A 13,922-nucleotide genomic window follows, 5' to 3' on the forward strand; every position below is an offset into this window, starting at 1 on the left:
ATTTAACCATTTACATGGCTTTCTCTCAACACAGCGAGAAACCATTTATATGAGTCAAAACACTATGATTGATGGAACAGCATGACATACAGCATAAGTTCATGGGGCCAAGCGGAACTTTGTTGTAAGTGTGTGTGTCTTACAGTGCTTCCCAGGGTATGCAAAATGTTCATTAGTGAGGGGAAAAGGAATTTTCTTGAGACACTTGCTTTTCTCATTATTGTTAGCTTCGTGACCTTTATTAAGCATAATTGTGTGTTCAATGTGCTGAGGTGACTAGGGTATAGATTAATGTTTCTTTTGTTGTGCAAGGTTATGAGAAATGCTGGGATATGGTCTGTTTGAGGGCAAGTCTTCAAGTCATGCAGGGAAAAACCTGCGTAAATTCCTCTGGCCTTAGAAAGCTGCTACAGATTCAGTGCAAAGAGTTCCTCCTTTATAGTCTAGAGAATGTGCAATCAAGTCATAGTTTGTGAAAAACAATGAAAACTATTGTAAAAGATAATTTGCCTGAGTATTCTCTTTCTTACCAACTCTGCCTTTTATGAAGATAACACTTCTTCACTAGAATGATTATTAGACTGTACAGCTTTCATGCTATCAAGAGGAATGAATACACTGTGCTTTGCACCAGGAGGTACTGGTTCATTATGATCCCAATAAGAAAGGCACTCTGTAAAGTATTGCTTAAAATGCCATTTATTAGAGCTAGTACTATAAAGAAAGAGAGGGTGGTATAGATAACCTTGTCTCCCTTCAGGTGCTGGAAACCCCGAGTCGTGCAGTACCTAATGGGCCTCTAATCAGGGTGCAGCAGGCTGTGCAGAGCCCATCCGTGGTAGGGTTGCCTCAATTTGGTCATTCGAGCTATTTTTTAAAACAAAACAACTCTATTCATCATTTCGACTGTCAAACAAAGAAGATACTCATGTGTGAACTTGTTGCTGCACTGTTAGATAAAGGCAAGGCCACGCAGGTGGTGTAATCACCAGTACCGAGTGGGAGCTGCCTGCAGGCTCCTCTGTTATAATTACTGGCCAAGTTTATCCTACGGCCGAGGGATGTGAGCAGCAGAAGGTGGGTCTGAAGGCCACGCTGTATGTGCAGCACAGTGCAGCACGGGCCTGCACCTGCTCAGGTTAGCTGTGATGTAGGTCACTGACTCCTCCATCTACAGTGGTCTTCTTGTCAGGGTCACTACATACAGTTATAAACGTACACTTACATATTCTGCAGGAAAGCATTCACAAGACTATAAAAAAGCATGTATATCGAACAATTTAGGTATACTACAGCAATCTCATTATATTCTAAGAGATTTTCTTTTCCTAGTTACTCACAGGCCAAAGTCAGATGAAATGCCAGGGCAAACTTAACAGTTTACTGCTGTTGGAGGAGGTGCTCCTGCTTCGCCTCACTTCATTCCAGATTACCATGTATTTTCTTTCTCTCTCATGGGTCTTTCGCTAGTAACCATTCTTGGATAGGCCAGTTCAGCTCACTAACCAGGCAGAAAACTATACACTCCCCCCCCTCCCCCCTTAGTTTTTTAGCAAATTAATGAGTTGAACTGGCTTACAGGGAGTTCACATTAACAAAAGAGCTGGTGTAAGGGATCTAGGGGAATTTACTGCTGGAAGAGAGAAAGCAGAACGTGAGGGAAGGTTTGTAGCAGCAACAAAGGTGCGCCCCACCTTGCCTGGCTGCATTGTAAGCAATCTTCTTGTCCACACACATACCATATTGCATTACAGATGTGAGACCTAAAGATGATTAGAAATACATTTTAATTATTTCAGTGTTGCAGGTTACAATACTTTACTAAGAATGTATTATGATAACATGCCTGTTATAGCTTCTTAATAACTATGTACATTTATGTATGTACACACACCTTCCATGGATACTGTAATAACAGCACAGTAATACTGTCACTGTGACTGCTTAGTAAGGGTTTTATTCAGATTTTAACCAAGATACTAGCAGGATTTTTAAAAACAGCTGAATAGGCTAGTACCTGTCCTGCACAGTGTGAAGAACCTTCGACAAGGTGTTAGCTTTTTAAAAGAATACAATTAAGTGTTAACTTCCATTTTATATAAGAAAGGTCCCTTGTATCAAATATCCAAGTCTCACTTGCCATATTTTTCCTTTGCTTTCAAAATACTCAGATTTTCAATTTCCTTAAAAGTTCCAAGGCCTACTTTATAGAAAAAAAATATTCAGTTAAGGAACTGTTAGGAGTTTCTTTTTATAGACAATTTGGAGTCCAAGTACTTTCCAATTGATTTCAGTGGGATGTTTTGCTTGCTAAGTCTACAGGAGCTGCATGCATTTGTCATCCTTGATGACCAGGCCTCTTTCCCCAGGTTAGTAAATAGGGTTTTATAAAATGTTGCTCATTTGGTCTGTTATCATAATATTCCAGAGAAGCTCATAAAAGCACAGAGCAGTTCTTAGTAGGCGAGTATAGTAGCTTAGTCCATTGAGCATTTGTGGTAGAAACAAGGAAAAAAAATCTAGTTTTGAGTCAGAGCCTTAATGATTTTTTAACTAACACTGGGAGTAAAGGTAACTGTGAAGCTCGTGCATATGTTGTTAATTCAAGGGTTATGGAATACGCATATGATGTCAGGTGTGCTTTGAGTGATACAGAGCACCACAGGACGTATTTAGATGTGACAGCACCACTTATTCTTTTAATTTTATAATCTGACTATCCATCTCATGTCATTCCACCCCCACACCTGTCAAGACTCACACTGCTGGCTGCCATCTCCAGTCCCTGGCAGCTGGGAGACATCACGTATTTATGCCTCTTTCCCACTCGGTGATCCGGCACATCAGATGTGGCCAGTCCATGAATTCTTTGATATTATGGCCAGCTGTGCTTGACGAATGGGGTCATAGAGTAGGGAAGAAGCCATAGTGCGGTACTGCTGCCAACATGCATTTCCCTTTATGGAGGCCCCACATTCAAAGAAGTGCTTAGTAGGTGGTACACAGCTGCAGTCCAATGTCATAGCATCTGCCCTGTTGCATTACCCCAGGTGTCAGATGCATCACTCTCACCATATGAAGAGTAACAGTGAGTCTTGCCTATGGGAAGGAAAGAAACATGAGATGTCTACCTCCCAGGCAAAGAAAAGTTTGCTTACTCAAAAGAAAGAGTGAGCGGAGGGTCAGAACTTGCCATGTGCAAAAGGCTCTGTTGAAAAATAGGAATGTCCTCAACTACCGCCACACTCTATTGATTGCACTCTCTTTTTCTCACTATTACATCACCTATGAAACTCAACTTCCTTCCAAAGCAAGAGGTGAGGATGATCACAGAATGGGTGAATATTTTGTGTGGCTCTTCAGCCAGGATCAGCCAATTTATGGCAGGTGAGATTCTAATCCAGATATTTACCAAAGTTACTAATGTTTATGCTAACTAACTGTTCAGTGCTGGTGTTACTGGACTGAACCAGCAAGAAAAGGTTTGCAGGGAAAAACAATACTTTTTGTTAGGCCAACAGGAATAGCTGCAAAAATTATACAAAGCTCTAGGGCACACAAACCAATCTTCAACTTTATACATCAAGAAACGACAACAGCTCTAACAAGCCACCCTTTCTACCACAAGATGATAATCCTCCATGATCTACTTCATGAGTTTCTCCACTGTGTGCAGTGGCTTCTGTCTTATCGTTTATCTTTTTCAGGAGTGTTAATTGTTCTCTGCAAGGACTTACACTGCATTTCATCATTCAAAATACACTATGGTCAAGTTGCAAACAAAAAAAGAGAGGGAATGAGAGTACAAGCTATACATGTGCTTGTGCAGCTTTTAGGATATTTTCATGTTAGCTGGCTACACTGAAAGATGGTGAATACTCATTTGAAAACATATGGATAAATAAAACCCAGGTTGGGTAAAATAAATACCTAAAGTCCTTGCAGTTCTTTATTTCTGCTCTGTGCAACTCTGTGAATGGTCTGGTGTGAGATGCCTTTCTAAACTAAACTCTTTGAATGATAAAGAGATCCTGTGACATAGCTGCTTCTAGAAATCACTCCATGAGATTTCCACCATAAAGATGTGGTCAAAGTGGACATACTTGTCATGTGCCCATATTTGTCATGTGCCCATATCGGTCATGTACTAAACAGTTAACAATCTGTCATAGATTATCATGAAGATTACATAAATAAAAGTCACAAGCATAGCCTAAAATTAGCAACAAATCTTTCTTTTACCGGTGTATAGAATTAGTATCTACCATAGCCCTAGGAAAATCTAGGAGAGATAGGAATGTAGATGTTGAAGGAACCCCAAGATTTCTCATTTTCTTGGACAAGGATCTTGACTACCTGTGACAGATATCAGACTAAACTGTTTTTAACTGTCTCCAAAGATGGGAATTTCAAAATGCTCTCAAGAAAAATAATACATTATTCAACTGTTCTTACAGTTACAAAGTTTTCTTAGTATCTAGCCTACAGCTTGCTTGGAGTAAGTTAACACTATTATTTCTCATACTAACCTCAGTGAACCTGAAAAACAACTGACCACTGTCTCTATAAGGACTTCCTACACATTTGATTAACTGCTGTATTTAATACTTGGCCTTTTTTTCTTAGGCAGAACAAACTCCTCCTATTTCAACTTATAGGTTATCTTTCCTAGAACACTTTCTTGGATTCTTTCCAATTTCTTTGTATTTGGGCCTGGCTGCAAAGAGAGTAATTATCTCTGTTATCTCCATTATGTTGCTTCACACAACCCCCATGTGAATAGATTTCAAAGTGGCAATGTTTTGTTTGAAATGGCATCATGTTGTTAACTTGTACAACTCCTACTCCTTCTTCACTAGTTGTTTGCTGCATATGTATTCAATTTCTTCCTTTTGAATATAATTCTTGCATTTGTATTTGTTGAATAATTTTTTGTTTATTTCCAATCATTTCACCAATCCAGAAAGATCACTCTGAATTGCAATTCAGTCCTATGTGCTTTATTCTCTTTCAGTTTCGTATTATTCACATATTTTCAAAGTGTCTTCTCTATACCTGATAGCCATTAATGAAAATGTGGAAAGGTACCAGACCTAAGCTGGATTCAGTTGACATGTCCTCCTAACTGACAACCAGTTACTCATGACTTCTCTTTAAGTGTTTTGAAAACATCTGTTCTCCCACTTTATAATAGATAAATCACATTTCTTCAGTTTGGACGTGAGAACATCCTATGTGACTACATAAAAAATTCTGCCGAAGATATACCATACCAATTCTCTCTTCCCATACTCTGGACTAATTACTTTTGTGAGAAGGTAACTAGTTTGCTATTATATGATTTGTTGCGGAAACTTCCAGAGCAGCTGCTTCTTATCACTGTGTTATTCTACAGATGGTCTTAGATTGATTGTGTAGTAATGAATTAAAAAAAGTACCTCTCTTGATACCAGGGTTTCACTGTTTTATGTTTCCTCATCTACAGCTTTAGCATTTTTTCAGTCTTGTACCTCAACTGGCCTTCATGAGCTTTTGAAAATAATCACTAAAACGTGCAAGTGAACTGGCTAGTGTTTTAGGAATTTTATCAGATCTTGATGACATGAATACCCGGTTTAATTCCCTGTTTTTTGCTTTTCTGGCCTATATTCCTACCTCCATTTTTGTTACTAGTTGTTAGTTGTGTTAGGGATATGGTCACAGTGAACCTCTTTTTGTGAAGGCCAAAGCAAAAAATGTATATACAACTCCAGTCATTTGCAATCTACACAGTTGTAATGAGACATCTTGTTACTCTGCTTCTCCGAAAAAGACATCAAACAAATCTTTTTTCTTCATTTTCAAAGCAAAAAGCAAGGAATGGCAAGTTTTCCTTTCCATGGAAACTATCCAGGACCTGCTCTGATTGATCAAAGAAAAATTGTGAAACCTTGTCAAACCAAGAGCAAGTACTTCGTTTCCCAGCACCTCTCAAAATCAGAAAAGGAACAAGCTCCATTGTCTTTGAATGCATGGCTCCTTCTTGATCTGAAGGATCTGAATGAAGACTTCTGAAAAAAATGAAGAGTTATGTTCTTGAAGTAATGCAAATTTGTCATTGATTTATTTAACACAACTTGCAGATAATTACATGGAAATAAAGGAAGAAGTTATGATTTAAATTCAGTGTCCTATGACTGATTGACGGATGATTCAGCACATGGAGTGACATGTAGATTCAGGCCTAAGAATAGAAGTCCTGGAACAGACTTGCTTTCCCCGTGAACTTCTTTATTTCCGCAAAAGGAACTCAAGATGGGTATCCCAGACAACTAGTATCTCAGCAGAGAAAGAATAACAAAAGGAACTCAAGATGGGTATCCCGGACAACTAGTATCTCAGCAGAGAAAGAATATGACAGACAGGACATGTGGCCAAACACTGCTTGAGTGTAAAAAGTGTTCATATGATATTTGTTAAGCTGTAGTTACATTTATTTTGGAAGAGAATTATATTTTATAGGCCTCTCATTGGGAGTATGCTTTCATAAAAGGGGTAAAGGCAAACGTCATGGAAATTATAATACATAAAAAAATGTTAAGTCCAATTTTGAGAGAATTTTGCAAGCATGCAAGTCTTGACTTGAATTAAGAAAAGGTTTTGAGCCAAATCTTTCATTTCTTGTGCCTCCAAAACTTCAGTTAGCAGCAGTGGAAATTCTGGATTGATGAATAAAACATTATCAGGTGCTTTGTTTGATCCCAACAGATCAAATGTTTGATTTTGGATTCTATTTTCTTTCCTATACACAAAAAAAATTCTGCTTAATGTATATATATATAGAAGTCATACAGCATTCAAGAATATCTCTAAATTCATCTAAGTGTTAACTGAAGACTAGACAGACAACTGAATAAAAGTGCTTGACTCCTACTCCAATGCTAAAATGCCGACTTCAGACTCTTTTAAAAGATGTATCATTATTAAAAATTGTATTACCATTTTCCAAGAACTAATATAAAATAAAAAAGTGCTAAAATTAAGTAAAGGAACTAAAGACATATCTAATCTGTGACATGTTCAAGGAAAATAGCCAGATTAGAAAAGACCGTCTGAGCAATCTAGTAAAAAGTCTTGAATACTTGTTCTTTTCTTCATTAACTACTCTCAGCAGCAACATCCCTGCCAGATATTCAGGCACATGCTTCACTTTGAGCACTTATTTGCTGATTTAGGGCCCAAGGGTTTAAACCATAAAAGAGAAACTAAAACATAATTAAGTGCTATTTTATTGGGCCAGTAAGATAACTGCAACTTTAATAAATGCTTGTGTGCAAACCATAACTTTTTAGCCTGCACTGACTTTTTAAAAAATAAGTTTTATAAAATATTCCATCATATAAATTACGCCCCTTGAATCTTCAGCAATGTCCTTGTCCTTGTCATTTAATTCAACATCCTTGTTCTAATCAAATACTTTTTACTTCAAGTAGTTCAGTTCTCTTTACCATGATGATAAATACACATTTTCCAACAGCTTACAATTTTCCTAAACTGAATAAATTTGTGGGGTGAGGAAATCTTTGTTTACAGTTTTTACAAAATGTAAATATTAGAATAACACTTTAATTTCTGCCATGTTTTGATCAATAGAGAGAATAAAAATGTAGCTTTTATTCTCATCATATTCTAAAAAATGAGCATAAGTTTTATGAACAATCAGAACTTCAAGCATTCAGGAATATCTCAGAGAATTCATATGTTTTAAAGGTAAGTTAACATTCGCAAAATTCTGATTGGAGTCGTTTGCTGAAACATGGGCATATTCAGCATCTTGTAGCGATTATTTCTACAGCATAATTGATAAATCTTATTAAAATTACAGGCATTACCCAATAAACCATCCTTGATTGCAGAAAAAGTATTGAAATTGCAAATGTATTTTGAATTGCAAATGGATTCTGCAATATACATAACAGAAGTGTTAAGTTTTTATTAGAAAATCACATTTAGAAAAATAAAGAGTATGTATAAAAATACATGACTTCTGTTTTTTGATTTAACTTCATACTCTCACTGTTTGGAGTTCCCTATTTTCTCAAAACAAAATGAAAACCACAGTGAATATATTTTTTGGAAAATATTTTTTATTATAAAATGTACAGTATATTGACCTTAATATTATAAAACACTGTAATGTATCAGAGTCTTGTAAAGACCAATAATTTATAAAATGAGACCAAGTTCATTGTTTATCTTTCTAGTCTCATAGTCTGATTTAAAAATATATATAAAATATATAATGAATGACTTGACTGTAGTGTCCTTAGTAGCTGGAAAAGGTTTGTTCATATGTTAAGGTAACTAATGTCTGAATGTATTTTTATTAAAATAGATCACTCTTATTTGCTAGGTTAGTCTTTGATTTTGAAGTACTGATAGAAGAATGAACAGAAAGGTTAGTAATCATATTCTATAAGGCTAGATTATGTAAAAGCGCTGCAGGGTATAAAGAAAATTATGTTTTACTAAAGCACTTCTATCACTGCAGCTCATTTATTAACAGTTAATACTTCTTTGGTACTTTTAAGGTGCTTGTTAAAACAAGGAATAGCTTTGGACTATTGACAAGAATAGAGTACTTTAGGTCTCAGATGCTATTGGATAGCATGAAAAACCACACTATGCTGTCTTAACAATTTAAAGACCTTTTCCAACATGTTAGTCTCCTCAATTCCAGTATGTCTACTGCCTCCTTTTATTGCAGGGATGTATTACCGTATTGAGTACAAAAGCAATGCCCTTTGCATGAAAATAGGGTTTTTTTTCTGCCCTCAGCCTTCCTGGCTTTGTTACAAGCAGTACTTTCCTTGTTGCACTCGCTTGGCAGTGACTTGAACACTAGTATCCAACCAAAGGCATTTGTTTTAGTGTTAGAATATGTGTATGTAGGTTGTTTTCGAATCACTGCCTAGTATGTTTTTAGCAGTGCATTTATAGAAGCCTGCATCCCTTTGAGTAGACTGCTGGATGACTAATGACCCCTGAGGGTGGAGGAATTTGTTTCCATACAGACGGGATTGAGCTCCTGTTGTCAGATGTGATTTGTCTGGAAGCTCCCATGTTATTTCTGCTTTAGGAATCCCAATGGCCATGCAGTTCAGTTTTACTGAATTTCCAGGCCTGGCATAGATGACGGGTGCTGGCTCACTGGTGATCCGGGGAGGATAGGCTATCACGATGACAGGCACATTCATAACAGAAGTGCCATACTCCGTGGACACCTTGCACAGGTAAGTGCCCCTGTCAAATACAGAAGCCTCGCGGACTGTCAGTGAGCCATTCTCCAGCAGAGAAAAGCGACCCACAGCCTGGGGGGCATCCAGGACCATTCCATTGGGCAGCGTCCAGGAGATCTGCGCCCGCTGGTTTGGCTGGGTGATGCAATGGAGCTGCAGAGTTTCTCCATTGATGATGCTCACCAGGTTGTTGTACTGGTTGCTGATTTCTGGCCTGAGTCCCACCTTCAGGAAGACTACCCGTTCCACATAACCTCCTGGGTTTCTGGCTGTACAGCGGTAAGTCCCAGCATCCCCCGCAGAGAGGCTGCTGATGTGTAAGATCCCATCCCTCTTATGGTAAAATCTGTGGAGACGGCTGCCACTCAGCACTTCAGTGCCGTTGGGAAGGATCCAGCTTGTGCTGGGCTTGGGGTTCCCCTGGACTGAGCAGTTCAGATTGATGCTGTGCCCAGCAATGGCAGTGATCCTTTCACTGACAGGGTCTCTGAAGGAGGGTTTCTCCAAATGGTCTGTGATGAGGAGCTGCACAATCAGTCTCGCTTCCCCTCCTTCATTCCGTCCGATGCATATGAGCTGCACTGCATCTGTCTGCCTCACCTCTCTGATGTCCAAAGTACCATTGCGATGCACAGTGATCCTGTTCCCATAGTAGGGAGCTGGCAGGATTACTCCTTCTGGAAAAGCCCATAGGACCCGTGGAGCAGGGATGCCTTCAGCTTTGCAGTCAATAAGTTTCCGGCTATCCCTGATGGCTGTCTCCCTCACAGATGTTATTGCACTGGGATGACCATTGATTCTGGGAGGCTGAACATTAACATGGATCCAGACGATTTTCCGATCTTCTCCAGCGCTGTTCCGCACTACGCAAGTATAGTTACCACTGTCAGATCTTTGGGCCTTTTGGATGAGGAGGGTGCCATCCCTATATACCTGGTATTTGTCAGATAGGGCAGGAATGGGCCTGTTGGTTGGGGAGAGCCAAGTCACTTTGGGAGTGGGTTCTCCTTTGGCTTCACATGCTACTGTCACAACATCACCATAAGGTACATTAATAATGACGTATGTTTTGTTCCTGATAGTTGCAGGCTCGGCCACTACTTTGACCCGCACTTTCATCTCATCCTTCCCAATCTGGTTCTCAGCATAGCAGGTGTAGTCCCCTTCCTCTCTCAGTCCAACATCATTGAAATACAAGGTTCCATTATCGAAGACCACGTATCGCTTTGTCCGGCTGCCGCTGTCATCTGACTGCATGAAGGTATTGATCATGCTGCCATCTGGGAGACCCCAGGAGATCTCAGGATTTGGCAGACCTGTGGCTACACAGTCAACTTTCAGGTCCCCTCCGTACTTGACCTTATGGTTATTCTCACTCTTATGTTCTATTTTTGCTGGTTTCATCATCACATTCACTTTGAGGACCACGTAGTCATCCCCGATCTTATTGCGGGCCACACACAAATAGTCTCCTGCATCTTTATCTGTAACTGAATGGATAACCAAAGTCCCATTGCTGAATACTTTGATTCTAGTCTCCAAGCTACTGTAAAGAAAGAAAAAAGAACAGAACATGAGCTCCAAAATCACATTGTAGCTATTAATTATTGAGTGAAACCTGGGAAAAAAGCCCAACAATATTGAAAAAAAGGAGAGGAGCATTGCTGTTGTTAGATAATTAGATGGTCTGAAACGTCCAAGATATTCTCCACCAAAAAGCAAACGGAAAAAAATAACTCTACTTATTTGTAACCAAGCAATTCTACTCTGTTGCATTCAATGACTTTAATGGTGTTCTTGACCAGTAAACAACCGTAAATACCAAATGGTGGTATTTTTTGCTCTTCTAACTGCATGTACAGTATTCTGTAACATTCAAATACAGCATCTCTGAACGACATATGCCACACAAACCTGTACGAACCATAACTATGGAGTATGGCACTTTGGTCCTCAGCTAAAAACAAATCAACATGAGCAACTTCCTCTGGTCTCAGGTAATCTTTAGAAAAATCACAAAGAAGCCAAACATTGCTAAGCTTTGAAATATGGAAAAAAATATTTTCAATGTGCTAAAAAGCTATTATACCTTTCCACTTCACTATGGAATTGGTGCATTGTGGTCAAAACTAATTTCCTCAGTAGCCCCAGCTTTCTCCCCAAAGAAGATCTGCTGTATTTGAAAAACAGCCCACATAAAGATCATGAGGGAAAATGAAAAATACCAGTATTTTGTTGCTATCAATATGAAGCATAAAATGAAATCTGGATTTTGTGCTATCTACAGGCTACCTAAATGTATTTTTTGTCAGTATGAAAAAAATGACGACTACATTCAGCTATCAAGAAAGTTGTTGATAAGTGTGCATTTTAATTTCAGTACATTTTTCATCTGTCTATAGTGCTCAAAAAGTGAGTAATGAATAATTTATAGAGCAGAAATTATGTTTTCAGCAAAGTCTTAGGACAGTTATTGTAGTTTTGGAGAAGTGATATTTTACTTGATATCATGAACATTGGAGAAGGTATTGTTTTAAGCATTTATATGCAACTGGGTTTACACAGACCTTATTGCAAGGTAACATTTATTTATACAACAATGTTAAAAAGATCATGCTTACTTAAATCATTATAAGATGATTTCTTTGCCCTTTATTTACAGTGTATAATGATTTGTACAACAGATAAACAAAATTCAGTGATCCCATTTCTCCTGGGGAAAAGCAGACACCTATGCAATTCTATGCAAACTAGGCACGTTGGAACAAGCAGTACACGAGTTGTATGTCTTAACTTTTGCCATTGCACTTTTTACTACATTTACAAGTGGCTGTAAAGGACAAATAGTGCCAGCTTATCCTAAACACCTGAAGCTGACTTTTCAAGAGTACTACTGTTTTCAAGAAAATTATGCTAAGTTATGACTTGGCTATCTTTTGACATAATTTCAAATTCTTCCATAAGGATTGGGGGCCTCATTCAAAACTCACAGAAGTCAATAATGAAACTTGTACAGATATGAATGTTCTTTTCTCTAAGTTCATCTAAACTGTAATTTAGCTGTGACACCTCAAATAGTAATTTACCTGTGTAGGGAATCAATCATCCTTTTGGAAGGCAACCTCCATAATATCCGAGGCCAGGGGTCACCAGAAGCACTACAGTCCAAATGCAGGATGCTGCCGTACGTTACATCTGTCCTCTGAGGAGAGCTCCCAGTGATCTTAGCATTAGAGGCATGCTTCTTCACATGGAGTTGTATTGTTCTCCTGGCAGCTCCCACCATGTTAGCAGCAATGCACTCGTAGGTCCCACTGTCCTTGGGGGAGACATTGCGAATATAAAGAGTTCCATTGGGAAAGACAAATAAATTCCCATTGACAAACTGCGAAGGTCGGATTTGTGTGCCATCAAAGACCACCCAGCGGATGCTGGGAGAAGGTGCTGCTTTGGCAGTGCAGTGGATGTTAATACTGCTACCAAGGGGCAAGGAAATGTTCTCTTGCTTATCCTGCTGGATGATGGGGGGTAAGGCTGCAATGTGCAGCCTCACTGCAATGCTGTCAGCTCCTGCAGCATTGCTTGCTACACATTTGTAAACTCCTCGGTCTGAAAAAGTTGCTTGCTTGATAGACAAGGTTCGATTTTCATGAAGCATTATCCTGCTTTCTGTGGTGGTGACTGTCTGCAAAATCTTTCTATCTGGGAAAATCCATGAAATATGTGGGCTTGGAGTCCCACTAGCCTGACATTCCATTGCTATGGTCTCTCCAAAATAGACCGTGACATCTCGGTAGCGGGAAAGTAAAATTTTGGGCTGGTAGGCTACAACTGTGAGCGCAATGATCATTTTATCTATGCCATGCAGGTTCTGAGCTGTGCACAAATACTGTCCATGATCCTGAAGTTGAACATTTCGGATAAGGAGGGTACCATTTTTCCAGACTTCAAACCTTTGTAACCTGGTGTTGGCTGTCATTAGAGCTCCTGGGAAGGTGAGAGGAAAGAAAGAAATGGAAAGTCAAAAGGTTTGTTTTTAAGACATACATCACTGCATTGAAAAATGCTTATGGAAGATTTTAGATTTATTTAACACAAACTACAACTTCAGATGGACCACATGACATCTTCTGACACTCTCCACAGCTTAAATTGGTCTTTGTTTCTATTGCAGAACTAACCATACTAGCTTGCAAGCCTGTACAGTGTGGGAACTTTTAAGGGCTTTATGCTTTAGGACTCCTCTTAAATCTTTACGTAGTTTCTCTTTTCCTTTTGCTTATGGAGATGACACACACATCAATATTTAAGGCAGCAATGTTAACAAACCCATACTCACAAGTCTTGTCATCATAAATTCTAACTGCTGTGAATAATCAGAGCTGGCTGCTATTCCTCCTTCAAAAAATAAACTCTTTAAGTGGTAGAGGTTTTCTTTTACTACAAGAAATGCTGCAAAGTTATTTTTACCTGTAATGATTAGTTGCAATTAGTGACATTTTATCTATAATGATTAAAAGAGAAATAAATTTTCTTCAGTGTTTTGGACTATTCCTGCAATCATGTTGCATTTCTATGCAACAACCCAAGTATTTGTACCCTTAAAAAATTGTGTGGAGAAACACATTTTACTCTGTCTCACCG

The 13,922-nt window shown here is 38.7% G+C and overlaps 1 protein-coding gene across 1 annotated transcript in view; it reads right to left on the reverse strand.

Moving 5' to 3' along the window:
• Positions 1-8,120: 8,120 nt before the first annotated feature.
• The window catches only part of MXRA5 (matrix remodeling associated 5), a 23,360-nt gene continuing 17,558 nt past the window's right edge, over positions 8,121-13,922 (reverse strand). Inside the window, exon 6 of the mRNA XM_009281364.1 lies at positions 8,121-10,824. Within this exon, the coding sequence (XP_009279639.1) occupies positions 8,913-10,824 (1,912 nt within the window). The 3' untranslated portion in view covers positions 8,121-8,912. The remainder of the gene's footprint in view (positions 10,825-13,922) is intronic.

This window comes from Aptenodytes forsteri, unplaced genomic scaffold (genome assembly GCF_000699145.1).
Source record: "Aptenodytes forsteri isolate BGI_AS27 unplaced genomic scaffold, ASM69914v1 Scaffold212, whole genome shotgun sequence".
In the NCBI taxonomy this organism is placed as follows: domain Eukaryota; kingdom Metazoa; phylum Chordata; class Aves; order Sphenisciformes; family Spheniscidae; genus Aptenodytes; species Aptenodytes forsteri.